At 43.9% G+C, this 25,156-nt stretch overlaps 1 protein-coding gene across 2 annotated transcripts in view; it reads left to right on the plus strand.

Annotated features, from left to right (window-relative positions):
• The first annotated feature begins 254 nt into the window (after positions 1 to 254).
• LOC118419098 (protocadherin Fat 1-like) overlaps positions 255 to 25,156 on the plus strand; it is a 32,201-nt gene continuing 7,299 nt past the window's right edge. For both annotated transcript variants that reach the window (XM_035825384.1, XM_035825385.1), the window contains exons 1-18: positions 255 to 453; positions 846 to 1,121; positions 5,724 to 7,219; positions 7,369 to 7,546; positions 12,458 to 12,679; positions 13,060 to 13,998; positions 14,123 to 14,337; positions 14,491 to 14,641; positions 14,755 to 15,830; positions 16,340 to 16,493; positions 16,747 to 16,980; positions 17,530 to 17,916; positions 19,750 to 19,964; positions 22,269 to 22,406; positions 22,531 to 22,674; positions 23,186 to 23,230; positions 23,702 to 24,863; positions 24,960 to 25,120. In XM_035825384.1, coding sequence (XP_035681277.1) covers positions 423 to 453; positions 846 to 1,121; positions 5,724 to 7,219; positions 7,369 to 7,546; positions 12,458 to 12,679; positions 13,060 to 13,998; positions 14,123 to 14,337; positions 14,491 to 14,641; positions 14,755 to 15,830; positions 16,340 to 16,493; positions 16,747 to 16,980; positions 17,530 to 17,916; positions 19,750 to 19,964; positions 22,269 to 22,406; positions 22,531 to 22,674; positions 23,186 to 23,230; positions 23,702 to 24,863; positions 24,960 to 25,120 — 7,224 coding nt within the window. In that variant the 5' untranslated portion in view covers positions 255 to 422. The remainder of the gene's footprint in view (positions 454 to 845; positions 1,122 to 5,723; positions 7,220 to 7,368; positions 7,547 to 12,457; positions 12,680 to 13,059; positions 13,999 to 14,122; positions 14,338 to 14,490; positions 14,642 to 14,754; positions 15,831 to 16,339; positions 16,494 to 16,746; positions 16,981 to 17,529; positions 17,917 to 19,749; positions 19,965 to 22,268; positions 22,407 to 22,530; positions 22,675 to 23,185; positions 23,231 to 23,701; positions 24,864 to 24,959; positions 25,121 to 25,156) is intronic.

Below are 25,156 nucleotides of genomic sequence, written 5' to 3' on the forward strand. Positions count from 1 at the left end.
CCATGAAAACTGTTGCACATCAATCCTGTTTCCTATTTAAAGCTTTTCATGTGTTAATTCCTTACCTTAAGTCAAAGTTTCACTAAATGTCTGAACCCCCTTCCTGTTGACTTCTGTTGTAACCCATGCAGATTTCTTTTGTTGGAGATGACCATAGGAAGGAGAAAGTTAAAACGTCTTCATGGAGAGAGTGAAAAAATTTCCTACATTTTAGCATATTCTCTTCTTTATCTCCCCTCCAGATTCTTCTCTCAGTGATAGATCTGAACGACAACCGACCACAGTTTGCACAGAAGAAGTACGAGGTAGAGATCCCAGAAGAGGCGCCCATTGACACGCTGGTCACCAGGGTAACCGCATCCGATGTGGACGAGAACAGCCGCCTCTTCTACTCCATCGACTCCAGCACCGACCCTGTCAGCATGCAGAAGTTCCGCATCAACCCTCGCACAGGTAGGCACGAACAGCTGTGTGAGACCTGAAATATGTTGTGTACATTGTTGTGTACAGAGTATAGTCAGATAAACATTGATGACTAACAGCTATTGTGAAGTCATGTACTTGTAGTGGTTTTGTGTCGCAAATTGATTGAAAAGGAGGTTTTTGGTGGTTGAAACAATTCTGTATGCACAGCAGTCAAAAAGGAGACACATGTACTTTTTCGTGAACTCACAGTGGAAATGTCACCACCAAAACCATGTTAACATAACCACAAAGTATCAAGACTATATGAAAAGATTTTTGTGATAACAGGTTTTGCCTGATAATTCATCATTAGTACATTCAGGTATAGTTATCAGGATAGCGTAGAAAACTGGATTTTGAGTATTTCTTTTCTCCTCCAGGTGAAATCTACACAGCCTCTCCTTTGGACCACGAGACCAAGGACCAGCACATTCTGACCATCATGGCTAAAGACCAGGATGTCTCTGTGATGCGCAACTTTGTCCGCGTCGTCATCAATGTTAAGGACTCCAACGACCACCGCCCCATATTCAGTGCGCAGGAGTACACTGGCGGGGTGTACGAAACCGCCGCGTACGGCACATCTGTGGTGCAAGTGGTGGCGACCGACCGAGACAGGGGCGCCAACTCCGAGCTGACGTACACCATAGAAACAGGTACGTTTTTCAAACAGTTTGGTAAACACCACAGAACGGAAGGAATGGCCGCGTGCCGTGCTTGATTTGGGCCTCCCACGTCATTTGTAGATTGATGTGACTGTTTGTGGAATGTGTGTGCGGTTGCTATACCGCATTCTTGACTAGGACTTGTGATGTAGCGGCAACAGTACTGTGGATACAGGTGTGTAGCCGCAACGCAAAGTGGGCTACCACCATCAAAAATAAATGCACATAGGTGTTACAGTTTAGCCTTGCCTGAAAGGCAAAACACATCTAAGGAAAGTTTATCAGCATCAGGAAGCTATTGAAGCAGCAGGCTTGTAGAAAAAGCACCCCCATGGCAACTTTTCCTCCATTTATTTGATTCTAAATCACCAAAGTAAATGACGTGCTAAAGGCCTGCCCCATCCAAATGATGATGGGATAAGACAGTCCTCCATTCACGAGCATTAGGAAGTAGGGGGAAGCTTACAAGTGTATGCTCTTGAAGGAACCATGCTATCATTTCTTATCCGGGAGGAGATACAGTATGTTTTAATGGTTGGAAATGCCAGAAGGTGAGCTTATAAACTCCCATTCAAGATGCCTGGAAGGGACGACAAGATGCCTTATGTCGCCCCTTCTGACCCCATTTTTGCTGTGCCTGCCTCTATATCAGTAACCGTCAATAAAAGTTGCATGTCTTTTTAAACCTTAAATCCTGCACTTGCTTCAGATGCCTTTTTCTGATTTTCTTGTAATGGTGGGCCGTTTTTTTTAGGTGGCCATTTATTAGGAGAGAGAATGTAAACTTCTTGGTCATTAAGAATTGCAATCCATTGGCAGCGGAAATGGTAGACAGTTTATCTCACAGGTGACTAATGGTTACCTTCATTCATGTCTCAGGAAAGTAATGAGATTTTAATTGCTGCTCCACAGGAGTGATCACTATTTTACCACACCTATGGTAGGGTTCCCTTTTGAAGGAATATATGGTGAACAATTGTCACGGAACTAAGCCTTCCCTTTGAAGAAGATGTGTGGTGAGACTAATTCTTTGGTCACTGAAACTCTTTTCAAGGTCTTTAGAAACAGAGGGGTTACCCCTTCACATCTGGAGTGCATTGGTCCATATCTGGCCTGGGGTGCTGGCCTACTTCAGTAAAAGGCCAGTATTGTGTGAGATTTACGTTTGTATACCTTTTTCAGGTGAAAAAACAAGGTTAGAGGCACTGGAGCAACAGATAACAACTATGGTTGAGGACTTTGAAAAAGATAATGCATGGAAGTGTTTTGTAAACTGAACTGAAGTGAATGGTGTTACATACAAAAAAATTGTCAGAAAGAGTAGTATGATGTTTATCGTAATGTGCTAATTGGATATGACATATCTGGTGCAATGTTTGGTTAGACTGTGTCCCAAGGGATGTTGAAAATACTGGGTTTGGCTGCAAATGAAAATGGTAACCAGCTTTACCAGTCTTTATCAGGAAGGTGCAGCTTTCTCTCCCCCAAAGATACAGATCTGTTTATTTTCAGAGTAATTGCATACATGGAGTTTAGACTTCTGTTTTGGTTCCTTGGGGACAAACAAAGGAAAAATCCTGCCGAAATTCGCCACTGAAAGCTACTGCCGCCTTTCTACCACCATGTCAGTAATCCAAAGCTAGGGTTGGTAGATCTAAAGGATAATACTTGGAGAAGTGTTCACTGGATAACTTCTACTGCAAGTGTAAGGGGTTACAGGCAGAGAGGTGGTCCCATATGTAGAACAGAGTGAAGAAATGAATAAAAACACACCTGTGCTTCTAGTAGTGCAATCATGCATCATAGGATGTTTACACAATGGTTTGGTAAAGAGTTGCCTTTTGTTCGGTTAAGATTAGTGGGATTGTTTCTAAATATTGACAATATCTTGAGGCAAAATTGTAACCAATGATCTGGGTTTCCGTCCTGAAGGTGCCAAGTGTATAGGACTCTGCTTATCTATTAGGGAAATCTTCCTTCCTTGGTAGACGGGCGTACGCCCCTGATCGTGTCATCTTGCACTTATCGTCAGTTGCAGTGCAGATATCACTTAGAGGAAAAGGAAATCCTTCAGAACTATTCATTACATCTTTCTTCCGACAATCTGTGACAGTTGCAGAGCGCAGTAGTTACCGGAGATTGGATCTCTATGTGGAAGTATAGTGTGGAGTGCTATTGCATACTAATCTATGTAGTTCAGAGATGATCAGTTGGAGTATGTCAGCCAGATTAAGTTTGATGTGGTATGCACTTTCCAGTCCACATCCCTGGTGGAATTCAGGTACCCCACATCCCAAGGCAATGTATATCTCTTGATCCGAAACTGAATGTGTAGCCAGTCTCTTACAGTGTGGGTCTCCGAGTTTCCACCTGTCTTCGAAGCAGGCGTTTGTGACTCTATGCAGGTGTAAGACATTATCCTGGCGCCAACGTGTTTGAGCCGTCCTTGGGGAATGTAGGGTGGTAGCTTAACGTTAACACAGGGATCAAGGAAAAGCATTACTGGGTGTATATGATCACCTCTCTCAGCTATAGTCAGGTCCTGACCTTTTTTCATCAATATAATCAGCTAGCATCTTTATGGACTGGGGTGACTTATGTTGTCCCTTTAGATAAGAAACACAATTCTGGTTTGCTACCATGCCGCATGCTTAGTGGTCAAAAGTTTCTATCCATAATTCAAAGTTGGCTTTGAAAGCAAAGTATTCCAGTCACAGTGTTATTAGTATTCGTGCTGTTCATCAGTGCAGACGGTTGTAGATGAGACATGTAAGCCATCTCGGAACAAATGTTTGGCCATAAAATCCGCTATTAAAGTTGCCCGAGATGACGTTGATAAAGAACTTCCATTATGCCTTCTCCTGGCCATATTGCTCCGAGATTATGGGGCTGCAACGTCTTACATTCAGAAGGAACCCCCTGGTAAATAATGATCTTGGAGCCACATTTCCTAGACCCGCCGTCTGATTATAGTCACTGCCCCCGGGCATGCAGCATGGATTTCGCTGCAATATTTGGGAGAAAGTAGACCCATCTATCAGAAGAATCATAATAGATATTCCCAGTCAATATTTCAGTGAGAACATGGAAATAAGAAAAGCCATAAAGTGCTTCCATTCCAAAGAGATAGAGGTACGCTTTTGGCATTGAACCAGAGTAGCAAGGTAATTTGTTGGATGTCATCCAGTGAAATGCAAAGGAAGAATACCATTAGGTGGTATGAATCTTGCTTTTGTTGTTATGAGGTGTTACAGGACGGGTTATTGCTTGAAGAAGTTCAAACATTTAAAGGTTGTCCTGGAGGTCCCATCAATCACAGAGCAGACGATGTAATTTGATCCAGCCACAAGCTCTGTAAAACCATCTCCATCATGTTTCTACAAACTCTCCCCTGATAATGCACACATTCATAGATCAGTGCCGAACAGGCCTTAAAGTTTCTTCCCAAATCATTGAGTGGATTTTGTTGTTGGCGGTTTATAGATCCCTTCTTTTACCGATGTTATCGTCTGCGGGGTACCTAATGCATCCCTGTGCCGAAATTCCATTTAGGTGCAGAAAGGGAGTCATTCTTCATTTGAGGGGGAGGCAGGGGTGACTCTGCCTGCATATCCCCAGCCTGCAATGCAGTCCTCACAGATTTGGTCTATTTGTCTTCTTTACAAGATACATATGCAGATCATACTGTCAGTACCGTGGCTGGAATTTTATATGCCTTCGGCTGATTCTTTGTCAATTTATTTTTTCGTCAGAATCAGGAGGCTATGAGGGTTGTTTGTTCCATGAAGGTTGTTGTGTTGTATTTACATTGTAATGAATATGGATCATTTCAAAGCATGACTCATAAAAGTATATGATGAAAAAAATCACCAGTTTTATGAGGTCTCACCAACATTGATGTTGATCACCAATAATGCATGCTTTCAGTGGCATCGTAAAGACAGTGCTTTGGGGGCCCCGTAGCTCTTGCATAATATACTGCGAACACAGAATATTATTTCTTCTTGAGATAACCCATACAGTATGCAAATCTTTTACAAATTGGCATTTTTATTTTTAGAACAGAATCAACATGATTCAGTCATTCTCTATCTGGAATATTATACTATCATCTCGCTTAATCTTCAAGAATAAATATATATCTTCAACAGTAAAATTTTTATTGCACTTGCTCATGCAAGCATAATTCCTTTATGAAAGGTTTTATTAATACCTGCCTCTTTGCTATGTGCCGTGTTGTCCCTGATGAACTTTTTGCATACGTCCCAAGGCTACACAGCCTTGATTTGTCTCCAGTGATGAGATTTGGTACACCATCATTAGTCAAAACCCACATGTTTACTGCTATTCCATTCTGGCAAGGCTTGGTGAGTTTCATTAGATCACCGTGGGAGGTAAAAATATTATAATGGCTCCTGGCTGTGGGAGGTGAAAAATATAATAATGGCAGAAGTGATTTCAGTATCGATATTACCGCCCCAGCTATCATGGTGTGATGTGTAATTTAAGCCGTAGGAGACGGCAGAAACTTGCTCAAGCGGCAAATATAAAATTCTAACGGAATGTTCCCTATTGTTATTCCCTATCCTGCAGGGAATGTTGGTAACGTGTTCAGCATTGACGAGACATTAGGAATCATCACGGTCTCCAAGCAACTGGATCGCAGCGCTCTGAGTCAGTACCACTTGACGGTGAAGGTCCGAGATAATGGCAACCCCCCACTGAGCTCCACCGTACCCATACACATCGGAGTCACCATCTCCAACAACGCTCCGCCAAAGTTCGATGCCAAGGAGTACGCCATCGAGGTCAGTGAGAACGCAAGGCTCGGATCCCTCATCGTCATGCTTGGTGCGACAAGCCGCTCCTCCGTAACCTACGAGATCATCGGCGGCAACACCGACGGCAGTTTCGACGTGAATCCAAACTCTGGCGTCATCACCTGCAAGAAACAGCTGGACTACGAAAGGCAGACGTCCTACAACCTGACTGTGCAGGCCACCAACATGGTCAGTCTGAGTTCAACAGCAACAGTCCTGGTTCACATTGCAGATGAGAATGACAACCCTCCCGTCTTCTCACAGTCGGAGTACATTGGCAGCATCAGTGAAGCAGCCACCATTGGTAGCGTCGTCCTAGACGTGAACAACATTCCTTTGGTCATCGCTGCAACAGATGCAGACAATGAACTGAATTCCCTCCTTGTGTACGAAATCATTGAGTCCGCAGCTCAGAAGTATTTCTCCATCGACTCCAATACTGGAGCTCTACGCACCATCCGTACACTTGACCATGAAGACATTGCAGAATTCAGGTTCACGGTGCAAGTCTCTGACACAGGGAACCCACCACTGAAGGCGGAAAATCCTGCAAACGTCACCATCAAGGTCTTGGATGTGAACGACTCTCCACCCACCTGTACACAAGATATCTACGAAGCCACTCTCCTGCTCCCAACATACAAAGATGTGGCCATTGTAACGGTCGAGGCAGAAGATGCAGACACGGAAGCCAACACGCAGCTCAGCTATGTCCTAACCATGGGCAACGAAGACAAGAAATTCAGCATCAATAAAGATACCGGTGTGATAACCATTGTGAACACCACCGGGCTGTTTGACCGGTATGAGCTGTCTGTACGCGTGGGAGACGGGAAGTTCCACACCTCCTGTATCATCAGGATAGAGGTGAAGAGAACTGTCATGAGTGGGCTGCGCTTCACCGAAGAGTCCTACTTCTCTGAAGTGACAGAAAACTCCACGGAGGTCAAGACTGTTGCCATAGTGACTGCAGTTGGAAACCTGCTGAACGAACCCCTGGAATACAAGATCCTCAACCCGAATAACATGTTCGAAGTCAGCCCCACATCTGGGGTGCTGCGTACCCTCGGGATACCCTTCGACAGGGAGGAGAAAGAGAAGTATGAAATCGTCATCGAAGTCCGGGACAAGAGATCGACCCCCAGAGTGGCGCATGTGGTTGTGTTCGTGACCATAGCAGACATTAACGACAATGCTCCTGTCTTTGTCAACCTGCCATACTATTCTGTGGTTCAGGTCGATGCAGAGCCAGGAACACCCGTCAGAACTGTAAGTGTTCAGTGCTTTTTTTCAGTGCATTCTACCGGGTTCAATTTTCATGGCAAAACATACCCTGCATGTATTTCTACCCAAATTGTTTCTAAGAGATAGTTGTATTCTGTGGTAAAATTGACCTTCTTTACTCTCTGTAATTCCAGGTGACTGCAGTGGACAAGGATGCCGGGAAGAATTCGGAGATCAGGTATTCCCTGGACTCCGGCGCACACAAACGTTTCCGCATCAACAGGAAGACAGGACAGATCATGGTGAAGCAACCTCTGGAAAAGGACGACACCAACAAGGAGTATCACCTGGTTATCATAGCTGAGGACAAAGGTCAGTACATTTTATGCAAATTATTTCCTACTTACAGAATCAACAGTAAACAAGAAGCTTACTTAGATTTTTTCAGCTGCATGCGTCCCCCAACTAAAACAAATCAAAGGGCTTCCAACCGCTGCTTTGTCTTCGTAACTTTGCTGTTCAAACAGCTCAGAATCCAGTTACGCACCTGTAAGGTTACAATAAGTATTCAACAGCATGCTTTGACTCTGGCCGACATTGAAATGTCAGTGGCAGAACCAAGCAAAGATGTCTTGATATTAGGACTAGCTTAACTCCACTGCTGGTCCTCATCCATCAAAGGCACAGGTGTTTTCACAGGTGAGATAACCAAGGCCAAACTTCAGAGAGCATTGCATCCATCCATACATGTGTAGGAGACTTGGGAAGTGTTAAGCTAAGCCACAAAAAATAGAGACTACTTTGGTTATCCCCTTGACATTCAACACAGTACAAGTCTTCCACAGGTTAAATTTCTGGAAAGTTATTCAAAGCAACCCCTTTTTGTTGAAGTACTTGAAGTCAATAGCAGCATTCTAATGCAACATTGTCTTTTTTGCTGCTTTATGATAAGACACATCTAGCTGGCTGACATACAGAATGGAAACCATAGCCTGATGCACATGTACTTTAATTTGGGCAGACTTTTAAATGTTACCGGCACCTTTGGCTTGACACTTCAGTGGCTCCAAGCTACCTGGCATCCATCATTGTGTCAGTGTGTTTGTAAAGCTCCCATGTCCAATACTGTACCTGTTTGGCCAGGATTTTCCTCACATTTCATCATGGCCTTGCAGGGTGGTCTGCTTACTATGCTTACTAGAAGTTTACTCCTTTGTCTACACAGCTGATGACAGTTGTGGAGAAATTCGAATTCCAAAAGTTGTCTGTCCTTGGATAGAATTTGTGGTTTGTTTGCTTTCTTTTTTTCAACTGGAAAACTGCCAATTAAAGGGCACGCTGCAACATTTCTTATTTTAAACAAAGGATGTGACAAAGTTTCTCTTTCCTCTGCTTTTATCGTAATGGCTGTTCTATTGTAACAAATTGTTAGTGTTTCAGTGGGGGGGGGCAATTTTTATTTTCAAATGGAAGCTCAAAGTAGGTCAAGGACAATTCAGTAGAACTTACTAGAAGGGAAGAGAGAGTTATTGAAACAAACGTGGGGCAAAGACATTGTTCACAATCTTTGCAATAACTAAGTGAACTGACTGTAAATTCTTATTGCCTTGGACACTAATTTTTCACAAATGGATTTGAATGCACCCTTTGGTACTGTTCCATGCAGAGAGACATGTTACTGGTTTGTAATCGTATTATGACATATAGCTCAAAGTATCTTAGACAAATCTGGTGTGTTGAGGAGAAACATGATACCCCAGGTAACTGTATTTAAAAGTGTGAGGTGATCTAGGGTGAGGCCATGGAGTGATCGCCAAGTCAAAAGGTTCATGAACCCCCATCCATCTACATGGCTCCTAGAATCAATATTTAGAAAAAAGGACGGCATATTTTAATCCCCATATTTAAACCTTTGACCCACCACAGGCTTTTGTAGGCTAGTCAGCTGGCGAACACTTTGGGAAAATTTAATCATGGGGCCTTACTGTATGCTGTTGGATCAATACAGCATCAAGCTGTCAATGGTCGGCATTGTATTTGCAAGACGGGGTCAACAGCAGTGTAAAAATTTACAGCTCCAGGCTTAGCTGTAAAAGGGAACCATTGGTATTCCATAAGGCGCTGCTGAGGCATGCAGGGGCAGCACTATAAACAACCTCAGATGGGCAGGCTGGTAGGAATGAAAATTGCTTTCTTTTTCATGGGCTTCACCTGTTGTTGGCACCCAGGGTGATGAGACATTCAGGTATACTCAGGACTAAGTCTGTCCACACTACCCACTAATTAGCCTCCTCTCCTAACAAGATAACAAATGGAAAGCACCTGCACATGTTTTGGATCTCCACAGGTTGCTAACTCCTGTAGACAGTGTCTCCAGCACTAGGCATCACCATTTTCATCAGTCACAGGCTTCAGAAAATTGGAAAGTGGAGGCTGATGAACTTGCAGATGTACAGGATCAGACAGGGTAGAAAACTTGGGGAAATGGGACGCTTCCTGTTTAGAGAGATTGTTTTAATGTGTGCATGCCAGCATACATACACCACTGTTGCTTTTGTTTAAAAAATTCTGGAAAAGTTTTCCAGGAAGAAAAGTTTTGGTGTGAAAATGCAGAAATCTATATGTGTTAAGCAATTAAACTAAAGATTTTATTGAGCCAAAAGCTGATGGCATCTGCTGTTTCAGTTATTTCGATCGTTTGAACGATCCACTGTAAGAGCTAGGAAGAATGTTACAGTTTACCAAACATGGCAGCCTCTGTCTCACCTGGTTACAACAAGTGTTGTTAAACCCACTCCCAAATCAGGTCCTAAGCTCTCTGCATGTACTAATCAATTTTCTGTGGCAGGCTGGTTAACTTAAAAATCCTTTTATAGTTAAAGTATAAAGTAGTTCTTCCATTACATTTTATAAGAGTGAGTAGGTTAATCCGTCCTCTGTCCGTGCAGAGTTATTTTATCACGTCTTTGGCACAGCGTAAATTAACATCATTAGAAATGTGTCCAGATGCCACCAGTCAAAATGCATCACTAGCATCTGCCAAAATTAGGTCCATAGATCACGTGGACACCTGCCCTGAGCGTACTCACAAGTCCCATGCCACAGACATGGAAGTCGTGAATCAAATTACAATATTCATAAGTGGCCTTTAGGTAAATGTATCACAGAACCTGTCACAGTGTGTTTCCTGGGTCAGAAGTGCTTTTAATATATGCCTTTTGGGAGATGTATTATGATGAGCTATAGTATTTGGCAATAGTAATCACAAGTTTCTAGACTCAAACCATCACCTGCTCTTGATGGCCATCTAAAATGTCACCTGTAAAGGGCCAATAAGAACCAAAGGCCTTCCTTAAAACCTGGCAAAAATTGGCATTTTGTGCATAATGCAGAAAGCACGTTGTTTCCCCTCTGTGGTATTTGAAATGTGTTCGGTTTAATTGATAATAGTTTTATAGTGCAGAAACTGGCAAGTGTGTTTTCTAAAATGGGGGCCTACAAATAGGATGTTATGCTGTGGATACATACATGTTTGCACAACATATTGTTTGTGTGGTACTTTGTTATCATTGCAGTTATCTAAAACACATCCTTTAAAAATGATAATGATATGCAATTCACCTTGCATAGGAACAGTGTCAGTATTCACCCCACACGTCCTTTCCATGCCACTTATTTTTTTTCTGTGATCCATACAAGAGCCGATACATGGTTGCAAACATCCTTTGATCAATTTATAGCTTTTTCCTGCGCCGAGCTTAAAGCCCCATCGTAGCGAACCACTGCCTCTTAAGCCTCCCCAGCACTTTGAAGATAACATGCAAAAACCACTGGTAATCTGCACCACCCACCTGCTGGCCCACCTGGGGCGAAGCCTATCTCCGCAGAGCCACTGCTTCACTGAACCGCTCTTCCCTCGCTAATGGCTACACCATCAAGTTGATTTTTGTGCAGTCGTGACTGATTGCAACGTGCAGATCAACCGGAGCTTTCTAATAACCTTTTGTTTAAAGCGGGATTTTTTCATTACCAAATGTCACTTGTCAAGGTGATCTTATTCATCACTGATCACAGATCTGTTGGCTGTAATTCTTCTGATTATAAATCAGTGCAATTCTCTTCAGCTTCAATGTTCATGGTAGAGTAGCATTTTCCGCCTTCTTGCCCGTTTGTGTAATGTAAGTAGCAAGTAAACTGTGTGAAAAATCCTCCCCCATTTCTTCCTGATAAAAAAGACAGAACAAGTTTTATTCCTGGCTTATCTTTTTGTATTGTTTTATTAGGCTATCAATGGAAAAACATAACTTTGCAAAGATCTCCTGCTATGATGCTTGTCTTTGAAAAATCAGTTATGAATCTCTAACTCCACAAAAGTAATATCTACAGTTCAGTTAAGAGCCATAAAGGGTTTCATGTAATCTCCAAGTGGATATTCGTACAGAAAAAAATGGACCAATAAAGAATATTACATTACAATCTTCCCTTCCAATATTTGCGTGGGGATTAGGGTTGATGTAGAGCGCACATTTCCCAGTTGCTGCTCGAAAGCATCTAAATGGAAAGGTTTTTGAATAAAGTCTTCAGCCAGCAACACGGAAAGATCCCTCCATAACCTCTGCACTTGAGGGTAACATTATAAGCTTTGTTCAATGCACATCTGTTGCTCCCTTCACTTATCAGGCTTTCAGAAAGCTCTAAGTATCCGTTCACTTGCTAGGTTATGAGGAAAGGCTTTTTGTATTGCCTAAGGTCAGTGAAGGAGAAAGTTTAGCCATGATACGCTTGCACCTGATTAGAGGCCTGTAATGGTCATGGACATGGGAAGATAGGGATGATAAAAGACAGTCTCGTATCCGTAGCTCATAGCTGCAAACTTTTAATGCGAGTTGAGCAGTACTTTGGAAACTTTAGTAACATGGATGTATCGTAGGCCGCTAATGCCAAGGTCTTGATGTGTAATAGCTGCCTAGAAGCGAGAGTCGTTTCAAGGTTCCATTTATCCTTGTGGGGAAATCCTACTGATCTGTTATTTGATTCACCCTTGCTGGATGCAATATTGATAGCTGTTTATGCGTGGTCAGTTGGTATGACAAACACCAGTAGATGTAAGAGAATAATTAATCCAAGCTTTGAAATTGCATATTATGTTATGGTTCTTGAGGAGGAAAAATCACAATTAAAAAATTCATCCAGTCATCTCTTTGGCAAAAGTTGATAAATGAAAGGGAAAAGAATTAATGATTGAAAGTTGTGTAACCAAGTTTTCTTGATGTCTGTAATTAGGTAACCCACCGCTGAGTGCCAGGATCGAAGTGCCTGTGACTGTGATGAACAAAGCCATGCCTGTGTTTGAGAAGCCTTTCTATGCAGTCAGCATCCCAGAGAACATCCAGCTGCACACCCCTGTCATCAACATCAAGGCAGCCAGTCCTGATGGGCTCAAACTCATCTATTCCATAACCGACGGGGATCCCTTCAATCAATTCAACATTGATTTCGACACTGGTGAGTGCAGGCAACCATGAGTAATGTACCCACATTGATTATGTACATCGTTAGCTTTTGGTTGTTTTCACACTTTTTATGTGTGGGATAGATTGATTGTAGCGCTAAAGGTTAAAAGGTTATTTCACTGTCCAAGATTCTAAAGCGATGCAGATAGAGATTTAAGCAGATCTACAGTCTTGGAAAGTTTTGAATCCATTAGATATGTGTGCATTGCTTTGTGTGTAAAATTGTACTAAGTAGTTATGATTTTGTATAATGAATAGCATGATTCATTGTGTTGAAGCATTTCTGATGTAGTATTGGTGTGCAATCTGATCAGAACATCTGTGCAGTTTTTATAGAATTCCCCTGATGTCCCTCCTTTTTTCATCTTTCAGGGGTCATAAATGTTGTTGGCTCGCTGGACTATGAAACCAAGCAAAACTTCCGTCTTACTGTCCGCGCCACTGACTCCCGAAGCGGAGTCGATGCTGAGGTGGTGGTGGACATCACCGTCCAGGACATCAACGATGTTGCTCCCGTCTTCGAAAAACCATCATATGAAGCTACCCTGTCTGAAGCTGCTGCAATAGGCACGACGGTGATCAAAGTCAGTGCCACCGATCTGGATTCTGGTGTGAATCAGCTGATGTATTACCAGATCTTACAGGATGAAAGCAACTCTACAGACTACTTCCATATTGACACATCCAGTGGGCTAATCCTGACAGCACGTAACCTTGACCACGAGAAGATTGAAAAGCACGATTTCACCGTACGAGTCTCTGATGGCGGCATGCCTTCACTAAGCAGTGAGGTCCATGTCATTGTCACTGTGCTAGACCTGAATGACAATGCTCCACAGTTCGATCAGCCGTCCTACGATTGCATGATTAGTGAGCTGGCACCTAGAGGCCACTTCGTCACCAAAGTCTCTGCATCAGATGCTGACAGCACCGACAACAACCGCCTGGTGTACGCCATCGTCTCTGGGAACGAGCAGATGAACTTTGTCATCGACCCGAAGACTGGGATCGTCTCCATGTCGAACCTGAGGAAACGAGAGCTGGACCCGACGTACACGCTCAACGTCTCCGTGTCAGATGGAGTCTTCACCAGTTCAGCTCGTGTGGCCGTGGTCGTACAGAGCGCCAACACCCATTCGCCCGTCTTCAGCCAGCTGAACTACGCCGTCTCCTTCGATGAAAACAACCCGAGAGGCACGTATGTTGTCATGGTAACCGCCACAGATGAAGATGCGGGTGCATATGGAGAAATTTCCTACTCTATCGCCAGTGAGAAGATCAACCAGCTGTTTGAGATTGACGCTGATACAGGTTAGTTTCCATCTTAGCGTTTTTGAAAACAAATTGGCTTCACGTCTACTTGTCGTTTATGTAGAAAATATCTTTATCTTTATTAGATATTGATGTCTTATGATTTTTCTTTATTATTTTTAAGGTCAAATATACAGCAAGATGGCCCTAGATAGAGAGGATGAGAACCAGCGTATGATCATTGTTCCTGTGGTGGCCAGCGACCAGGGTGGACGTGTGTCCTTCTGTAACGTCACAGTCACCCTCACAGACAAGAACGACAATACACCTCAGTTTGAGCTAGCTTCATACCAGGCCAACATCCCCACTGATGCAGAAGAAGGTGCTGAAGTCATTCAGGTAGGAACTGAATCATTTCCACATCTTTCTCTGAAGTAGTGATGAACAAACAATAAACTGCTTCCTGTGATGTGTTAGGCCAGCTGGTGTATTGACTGTATTGATATGGGTAGAGATAATTTCATTTTCTGTGTTCTTTTGTTGCCACTGCAGGTTAATGCCATTGATCAAGATATTGGGACAAATTCCGACATTGCATACTCCCTTTACGATGATTCTGACACAACCGCTGCAGTTGTGAAGTTGTTCAGTGTCCACTCAGAGACAGGTATGATCACCACAAGGCAGAAGCTGACTGGAAAAGGTGAGCATTAAGCTTGTTTGTTTTGGTACACGTATAGTTGTCAAAATGTGGTTTTAAAGAGGTTTGTATGGGATGATCTCTTACTTATGACTTGAATTTTTTTGTTACTACAGAGGGCAAAGCCTTCCAGTTCTTTGTACAAGCTACGGATGGAGGCAACCCAACAAGGACATCCAGCGCTCCTGTGGAAATCCTCATCCTTGGTCCCGATGACATCCCTCCCTACTTCGACCCAACTGTCCAGCACCTCTACTTTGTCAGTGAAGAGATGCCAGTTGACAGTGAGGTAGCAACCGTTGTGGCAGACACCAACGACACTGTGAAATACAGCATAGTAGAGGCAGATGGACCCAATAGTAACAAGGACAACACTTTCAGAATCGATTCAGAGAATGGTGTTATCTATGTCAACAAGGAGCTGGACACAGAGACCACTGCCTGGTATTCATTAAAGGTTCAGGCAGAGACTCTAAGCTCGCCTCCTCTGTTGGCTTTTGCTGATGTCAGCATTCAGGTCAAGGATGCAAATGACAACAAGCCCAAGTTTGATTCCAAGCCCTACAAGATCACGCTTCCCGAGAATGCTTCTGTTGGTACGAGCGTCATTCAAGTCCACGCTTTTGACCCAGACCAGGGTGCTAATGGAGAGATTGTCTACGGTTTTGCGTCAGACTCCAATGCTGACGAAATGTCGGACTTCTTCACCATTGACAGCGAATCTGGGTGGGTCACCACGTTGGTGCCCCTTGACCGTGAGATGATGTCATCGTATGCATTTGGCGTCACTGCAACAGACAAGGGTGAGCCCAAACAGCTGAAGGACACCACCCTGGTACATGTGACAGTGGCAGATGTCAACGACTCGCCCCCGACATTCCGATCATCCACCTACCAAGGCCAGGTGCGTGAGGATGCTCTCCCAGGCACCATCGTAATCACGGTCAGCACTCGAGATGCCGACATTGGGGACAACACCATACCAACCTACTACATCACTGGTGGCGACCCACAGGGACAGTTCAACATTGAACGCAAGACTGGGAAGGTGTATGTGAATGGGCCGCTGGATCGGGAGACAAAGCAGCTGTATGTGTTGAACATCACTGCCACAGACGGAGCCTTCACCGCCATGGCAACAGTCAACATAGACGTTCAGGATGTCAACGACAACAGCCCCATCTGTGAACAGGTATGGTGCTCTCCCAGAATCACAGCTGATCTGCTGAATTTTTGTTTTGCCTTTCTAGATCATTAATCAAATTGTATGGCTTTCTGAAACCTCAACACTATGCTATTATTTTTATAAACTCAAAGCCCTCCAACTGACTAAATCTTGGATACCTGGTGAAAAAAGGTACTAAGGTTGTGTTTGCCTGTTGTCGGGTTCTCCAGTCAATTCTTTTATAGCTAGCTCTTATTGCTCGTTATTCTAACAGCTGTACCATTTGCCCAATCCTCATGCATAGCCAATAAACGTATGGACACTGCCTCAGGTTTGTATAAATGGGATCCTTCTGTGCTATGACAATCTGTGAAACGTGCTGTCACTGTGGATGGTATGGCTGTGTCCTGGTCTGTTGTTAGTTATAGAAGCTTCAACAAAAACATGGATGTGAAGTGTTGGCTGATTTGTAGCTAGGTCAATTTGGTTACCCATAGTCTTTCTAGGGTCTCATTTCTTCAACCTTTGCTCTTCAGTCAAGGTATACGGCCAGTATCTCGGAAGACATCACACCGCAGACGTTTGTGATGGAAGTCCTGGCACGTGATCCTGACCAGGGCATCCACTCCCAAATCACATACTCACTGGATGGAGTCGGTGCAGACAAATTCCTGTTGGACAAGGATACAGGTAGGGAACAAATAATACAAGGTGCTCTTGTTCAGTCCATTACTACAACAATAGGAAAATACTGTTTGAATAAACATAAGGCTTTTGGTATCATGTTTTTTTTCTATCCTGACTTACTGATCTTGCGGTGAATAAATCTAAACAACATGCTGCTAAATTTTGGTAAATGTTAGTATTGTAAGAGAAGACATTACGGTTTATGTACAGTATTACAACATTAGGAAAGGAAAAATAAGACTCTTCTTGCACACAGGTGTCCTGATGACAGGAGCACCACTAGACCGGGAGGAAACGCCCGTCTACACCCTGGGCGTCACCGCCAAGGACGGCGGCGGCAAGTCCTGCTACACCGAACTCACCATCAACCTGATCGATGTGAACGACAACCCGCCCAAGTTTGAAAAGCAGCAGTACCTGGTCCCAGTGTATGAGAACACAGCAGTGAACACGTTGTTGACAAGAGTACAGGCCACTGACCCTGACATGGGTATGTATGCCTGCCAACTTGACTTACATCAAGTCTGACTACAGGAAGTTGAGAAAACTGGAATGCTGAGTGTTTTTGCTCAGAAAGAAGGCAAAAGAAATTTGATGAGACGAAAATGTGAACAGATGGAACTAATGCATCAACTTTGCATGTCCTACAATGCATGTCTTAAAAAGTAGTTAAGTCATTTGCGTCAGGCAGCACCAAAGTAGATAACTTGTTTGATTTCAATCAGCAGCGCATGTTTAACAACATTATTAACCAGGCTTTATTTTTCTACTGCTCACTCCCTCTCAGGAATGCAAGACGTTAGTGGAATAAGTATGTTATTATTTTGTGTGACCCTTCTAACCAGTGTGTTTAATCGTCCTGAAAATGGTGTGGATGTTTGTTAAGCACGTGTCTGTACATTTTTGGATGTTAGAATGTACCGTGCCTTGGCAGTGTCTATGTTTAATGTTTGTACATAAAATGAAAGTCTAGAGTGAAGGCTTTGTTTTCAGTGTTGCTTTTTACTATTTGATGGTAATCTTTGACACTTTGTTTCAGGTTTGAACCGGAAGGTGATGTACTCTTTCGTGGACTCTGCCAATGGTCAGTTCCAGGTGGATGAGAACTCAGGCATAGTCAGCCTGGCCAAGGCGCTGGACCGTGAGGCGCAGGCGTCCTTTAACCTGACCATCCGTGCGACCGACGAGGGAGCTCCGCGACGCTCCTCCACTTCGTATCTCATCATCTCCGTCTTGGATATCAATGACAACCCACCAGAGTTTGAGTTTGCAGAATATGCCAAGAACGTGTCCGAGAGCACTCCGATAGGGTCCCAGATCATAAATGTGTATGCGGTGTCGAAAGACGTAGGGCCCAACGCGGAGATCACGTATGAGATCATTAGCGGTAACGAGCACGGCAAATTCGAAATCGGCTCGTACTCAGGTGACCACCTTAGTGTTGACTCTGGCTTTTTACTGCGATGAGCCTTGCAAAGTGATGACCCCCAGTGTGACCTTGTTCTCTTACCCAGGCCTTTAGTTAGCTCTTCTGTTCAGCTAAGTGCACCAACACTGCATGAACAATCATTCAGGCAACCCCACAGATTATCTTTTTGTATGATCCTTTTGGTAATCTTGATGTATTCTGTTGCCTGTAGGAATATATTGATTCTTTAAAGATTGTTTTTTTTAAGCCATACTTGGCCTAATGCACTATTTCACAGGGTTGCACATGGTAGTTTTTTTTACTTGCATGAACCACAAATCTTAGGTACTACAGAAGCTGCAGCATTTACATAAGACTAGACACCTCCGCTGCATTGTTTTAGTACTTCTGGCCGTAAGAGAACAAGCGAGTTTGCCTGTTAACCATCACTTTGTATGGTTCATGTCGTTGTGAGAAAACCGCTTGTGATCGCGTGCACTCCGCCGGTACCGAGACCCCATCTTATGTGGGCTCCAACCGGCGAACTAACGGCTTGCAGATCCTTGTCTGTGGTCTTAACATACATCGTAATTAGCATGTGTACTGACTAATATCGTAATCATGCATGATGTGATCATAACTGCTTGTAAATGAATGTTATATAATCCAGTGGATCATTTAACTAATCACTGTTGTTCGCAGCCCATTGATTTGCTAACAGTGTGATTATACTAAGGCTTATCTTAGAAAATTTCATCATTAAGTTGAATATCATACATTACCTTCCTTGCAACCAACACTTTCTGTGGAAAGCATGCTTCATGTTCTGATATCTTTACTCTCTTTTGACTGACTTCCTTTTCTCCACTTGTCTTATACAGTTTTATTCTGTTGTATAGTCATTTAGACTGGCAGTACTTCATCCTTTAGGTGGATAATGACGGAATGCTTTAGTCTGTATTTCTAATTTTTACCTCGTATATCAGACTGGTATTGGAGGTAGTAATTTAGTGCATGTTGACTTTTCTAGAATTCGGTAGTACCACACAAGGCCCTGCTTGCTGCTAAAGTTTACATTGAGTGGTCATGTTGGATGGGGTCTTGTACTGTTGGATCATTGTACAAAGCGTTACCCCAACTTTGCTTGAATACTCATGTGCCAGCAAGCATCCTCTAAGAGAAGTGGTGACTTACTGGCAGTGTAAATGACTGCCTTCTGTGGACTCCCTCAGACAGCTCTCAATTCTGTACACCTCTGCTATGTTTCATTATGCAGCACTCTTACAAAAAGACTTCTAATTTGGAATGGTCCTATTACTAGTCCATGAAAGTGTTTTCATTTTTTTCCCAGCTACACCTCTATGCTATATCTTTTCGACTTGACAGCAAAATGTTGAAGCCACAGTCCTCCTCAGCCCTCCTACTCAAGTTTTGTTTCTTCCCCATATGTACATGTGGTTTTCAAAGTTCACTGAAGAGTTAACTGGTTTGGGAGGTTTACGGATCATTTACTGACTCAGAAGTAGGAAAGGGACTGAGCTTGGCTCATAAGAAGACTCCTGAAGCAAGGCACTTTGTTAAAGAACTCCCCAAAGCTTACTTGAGTCAGAATATCACAGCCATGTGTGTAGAGAGTCCACCAGTAATTGTCTTGAATCCCTCCTGATCAGTCCCTTGATGTTACACACTAATGGCAACATGTAACTTTGTCTCCCATGCCTACTGGGAAGGAAGTAAGGACAAATCTCTTCAACCTTTAATTCTTCATTCTGTCCAACTCTCTTTTGCTCTCCTGTGACTAGCAGAAGCAACTTTATGCTGACCTTCTCTTGATTCTGGTTCACTCTACAGGCAAGATCACGATTGTGAATACTCTGGATTATGAGGCATCCCAAGGCTACTACCTGACAGTGAAGGCGAGCGATGGCGGCATGCCCACACTCAGCGACATCACAACCGTTAGCATCAACGTTACCGATGTCAACGACAATGCCCCTGAGTTCAGCATGCCCATGTACAGTGCCTCTATCAGTGAAGATGCTCACACAGGAGACAGTGTTATTCAGGTAAGACATCAACAGCAATCTAGATCCAGTTTATCACAGGCATCTGTTTTTACAGAGAGAGAGAGAGAATAAACTTTTTTGACTGACAACTTTTTTGGCTTTCCCCGAACATTAAAATCCTGATGAAACAAAGACAGGAAGCTTTCAAGTCAGGGGAGAATGACAGATACAAAGAATTACGTAACAAGGTGCAACGAATAATCAAGAGAGCGAGAGGAAACTTCTACAAGGACAAAGTCAAATCTCTAAAAAAAGAAAATCCCTCAAAATGGTATCAAATGCTTAAGTCCATGACCAACACAACTGGAAGAGAACTCACACTTAACATCGAAGGAACACCTACTGCTGACCACAAGGCAACAGCAAACGCCATTAACGAAGTGCTCTGTGCCGTGACATGTTCACTTGAAAAACTAGACCTGGGCAAACTACCCCCATTTCTTCCAGCGAAACCCCTAGAGGAAATTCAACCGTGGGAGGTCTACAATGAATTGCGCAACATCAATACGAGAAAAGCCGCTGGTCCCGACGACATTCCCAACCGTATCATCAAAGAGTTCTCGTACGAGATTTCTACCCCGTTAACGCACATTCTCAATGCTTCACTTGCAGAAGGGGTTGTTCCTGTACAGTGGCGCCAAGCCAACATCGTTCCTCTGCCAAAAAGCCGCCCTCCGTCCATCGAGGAACTCCGACCAATCTCCCTCACACCAGTGCTGGCAAAGGTTGCGGAGAGATTCGTGGCGACCCGACTCTACTCAGACATTAAGGAAAACATCGACCCTACCCAATTCGGCTGTCTTGCAGGCCGGTCTACTACCCACTGCCTAGTAGATATTGTCAATCAACTTGCGAAAACCTCTGATGAGAGGGGTACAATCACTAGTCTCGTTACAACGGACTTTTCGAAAGCTTTCGATCGTGTCGATCACCTCCTAGCGGTTACCTGTCTGATCAACCTGGGCCTTCGACCCTCGCTCACGCGGTGGATATGCAGCTTCCTGACCGACCGGAAACAAAGAGTCCTTTACAAAGGAGTTCACTCGGATTGGTCAGTTACTACCTGCGGCCTTCCGCAGGGTACGGTGCTTGGTCCACTGATATTTCTTGCCCTTATTAACAACGCCAGTGTAGACGCCTTAGCAAGAAGGTGGAAATTTGTCGACGACCTTAATCTAGCAGAAAGCCGGAAAATCAGCGTAACCTCCAACCTCCAAACCGACCTCGACAATCTCGGCACCTGGACAGAAAGTCATAAAATGAAGCTAAACCCAAAGAAGTGCAAAGCAATGCACGTTTACTTCTCTAAAGTCCCCCCGACGCTACCACCTTTATCTATCGCTGGTGAACCACTGAACATAGCCAAAGTCGTTAAACTACTTGGCTTATTTGTACAAGCGGACCTTGGCTGGCAAACTCACGTTGACCACGTACTGAAGTCAGGTAATAGGAAACTATTCCTGCTCCGACAGCTACGGCGTCTCAACCTTTCTCAAGAAGACCTTCTCACCTGTTATAAGACCTTGGTCCGACCGGCTTGCGAGTATGCCGTCGCTGCCTGGCACCCGGGACTCACAAGAAAACAGCACGAGAGAATCGAGACCATACAGAAAAGGGCTTGCCGGACAATACTAGGCCCCGCATACACATCCTACTCAGAGGCATGCAGCGTTCTTAACCTACCTACACTAGAAAGCCGACGCCGTCAGCTGTGCTACAAGTTTGCCAAACGCCTGCTACATTCAGAGACTTTTCGAGACTGGCTACCTCCATACCGCGGTGAGATCAGCGCCAGAACTACACGGTCATCACAACTACTGGACACTATCAAAACCCGTACAGAGAGATACAGAAGAAGCCCCATCCCTTACATGACGAACCTTTTAAATGAACTGGACTCTTGCGATATGACTTCTGACTTCCCACTGTTTTAAAGTTGTAAGGTTGTGCATCTTGCGACCTTGCATTAGTGTTAAGTGATGTTTGCATAGAAATCACAAGTGTTGAATCAGATTTACAGTGTTTTGGATTTCTCTTCTCGTGCAATATTGACGTGCAATACTCAAAAGTGCAATATGATAATTATCACTTACTTTGTTAGTTTATAAATTCTATTGTAAACAACATTGCGACGATTTCTCACTTTTAAACTTTGTATACCGTGTAATATTTAGTGTGTGTGATAATTGTAAATACTCACCGCAATTCAGTCACTACAATGACTGCAAGTGTGATATGTTGTTTGTAATCGCTATGTCTCTATGTCAAATAAACCATTCATTATTAATACGTGTTCTTTAACAGGTGATGGCTACAGACAGAGACAGTCCACCAAATGCTCAAGTGACCTACACCATTGTTCGGGGTGATTCCAAAGGCCAGTTCAACATCGCACCCAAGCTTGGCATTGTTACTGTCAGCGGAGCTCTGGACAGGGAGGAGGTAGATACATTTCTCTTAAAGGCTTTCTGCACTTTGTTTAGTTTGTCGAAAACTTGTCAAACTGTAGTATCATGGAGCAATTTTCACTTTGGCTAAGATAAAGCTCCGTCCTTATCTGTTCCAGATTCAGGCATACTCACTGACAGTACGTGCAAAGGACAGCGGTGCTTCACCACGCTACATGGACGTTGTGGTGAATGTCGACGTCTTGGACATCAATGACAGCCCACCACAGTTCTCACAGGCCAACTACAGTGTGTTTGTGCAGGTTAGTAGCAACACACCTTACAAGGATACATATCAACTTTTCACAACACCTACACACCTATGCCCACTGCATTTACCCATCTTTCATCATAGTGCTTTGTGTTGTTTTACACATGCTTTTTTATTGGATATCTTCATATGGTAGTTTCTCAGAGAGCTTTCACCAAATACTTTTTGAACATATGCTTGCATCATCAGATGTTGTAATTCATTTAAATGTGATTCTCCTCTTTGTCTGCTTTAAAATCTTTGCTGTCTTGTTTCAGAGAGAGACTTTATTTTGTCCATGCTTCTTTCAAGCTCTTCTGTTTTGCCTCTTTGTTCTGCCCCCTAAAAGCCAAAGTCTTACAAGTCTTTTAAAATCCTATGTTACAAGGAGATCAAAACATAGATATTTCATTTTCCTCAAGTTCCCTCCAAGTGCAGAGCAAACCGGTACATGCCCCATGTGATTTCTTTCAACTCATACACCCATTCCTTCTTCACTTTCCCTGTCTCTGTGCCATGGAAAGACCTGTTCTAAGGGGATGGAGTGCCAGTTCCCCCAGGGTGGAATGGTTAGTAAGGGACTAGACGTGTGCCTAAATGTAGTCACAGGCTGTTACCTACACTACAAAACTAAGGGAAAGGTCAGATGGCGCATGGTAGAGATGTTTACCTGCACAAGGGCTCCATCACCAGAGGTCTGACCTTCTGTTGGAGTGAGTCCAGCTATGAGAGATTAGAGTGTGCTGCTGCATGTGATTTGGATCTGCATGTCACTCAGTTGGCTAGCAACTTATCACTGCAGTATCACCTCACCTGATACATTTGGCTCATTATTAGACTTAGTTGAAAGACAACAGCAAGTTGATTACATATACATGTACAATGTGCTACCACCTTGCACTCACAAAACTTGACAGTATGGTGTATGGGAATGTTACAGATGGAAGCTAAGACTGAGTGGTACTTTTGACTTGTTGGTGGCTACTAATGTATATTCATATTGAAACAAATGATTTATGATACATTTTTGTTGTTTGCAGGAGAGCAAGCCCATTGGTACAAGCATCCTCATGTTCACAGTCAAAGATTTTGATGCTCCACAAAATGGACCCCCGTACACCTTTAGCATCATCAGTGGTAACCAAGGCAACGAGTTCCACATTGACCGCAGTGGCATCCTTCGCACGTCCGTTGTCTTCCAGTCTGACATGCGGCGCAAGTACAACCTACAAGTCCGAGTGGCTGACGCAGGAACGCCGTCCCTCTATGGCTATACCAACGTGGTTGTGGAGGTGATAGAGGAGAGCATGTACCCACCAGTCGTGACACCCCATCAGATCTCCATCAGTTCCTTCAGGGATGACTTCCCTGGAGGTGTCATTGGCAAGCTGCATGCCACCGACAACGACATGTACGACAAGCTCACCTACAGCCTGGTCTCCAACAACAAGCGGCTGTTTGGCGTGAACCCCAACGACGGAAAAATCATCGCCCAACCGGGATTGGACGTCGGCGAATACATTCTAAACATCAGTGTCAGCGATGGCAAGTTCATCACGGCTGGAGAAGTCAGCGTGACGGTGAAGCTCGTCACCGATGAAATGCTTCGCAACAGCGTGACAGTAAGGTTCGCCAACATCCAACCTGAGGAGTTCTTGTCCTCATACCAGAAGGAGTTCTTCCGCACGCTGCGCAGGCTGCTGAAGGTGAAGAACAAGAACATCATAGTTGTCAGTATGCAGCCTGTCGATGGCAACCTTGATGTTCTGTTCTGCATAGAAACCACAACTAAAGGCTCTCAGAAAGAAGACTACTACAAAGCTACAGCCTTGCGCCGTGAGCTAAACCAAACAGTGATGGACATTCAACAGAATGTTGGCCTTAGTGTGCTCCAGATCATCAGCGATTCTTGCTCACACAACAAGTGCCCAGTGGGAGCGTGTAGAGATATCTTGAATCTGGACATCCACGCCATTGCTGCCATCAGCACAGCGAAAATCAGCTTTGTTTCACCGCGCCACATGAGGGACTACGAATGCAAGTGTCCTGGTGGTTTGATCGGGAAGGACTGTAACCCATGCAACAGCAACCCCTGCCCGAGGTATAAGATGTGCCTGCAAGATCCCAAGTCCATCGAAGGCTTTGAGTGCGTCTGCCCAGACGGCACCTCGCCACCAAACTGCAACCAGCTGCCGTTTGATGGTAGGTTTCATTTTATCTTTTTGGCTTCCTATGTACTTAATCAAAGAGAAGAAATTGTTGCTACAAGTGTTACATTTTTTTTGTCTTCCTTTACAGACAAGGGCCCGATGACATTCGGTGGGAACAGCTACATCAGGTACACCCTGGCCAACAGTGTGGACCAGATGTCTACCCAATTGTCCCTCGCAATTCTTCCCAGAAGCCCCAATGGAAAGATCATGTACGCTCGGGGAGAGTACGACTACAGTATTCTTGAGGTATGTTATCAACTTTGTTGTTCAAAAAGAGCCTGT

This window comes from Branchiostoma floridae, chromosome 7, assembly GCF_000003815.2.
Source record: "Branchiostoma floridae strain S238N-H82 chromosome 7, Bfl_VNyyK, whole genome shotgun sequence".
Classification (NCBI taxonomy): domain Eukaryota; kingdom Metazoa; phylum Chordata; class Leptocardii; order Amphioxiformes; family Branchiostomatidae; genus Branchiostoma; species Branchiostoma floridae.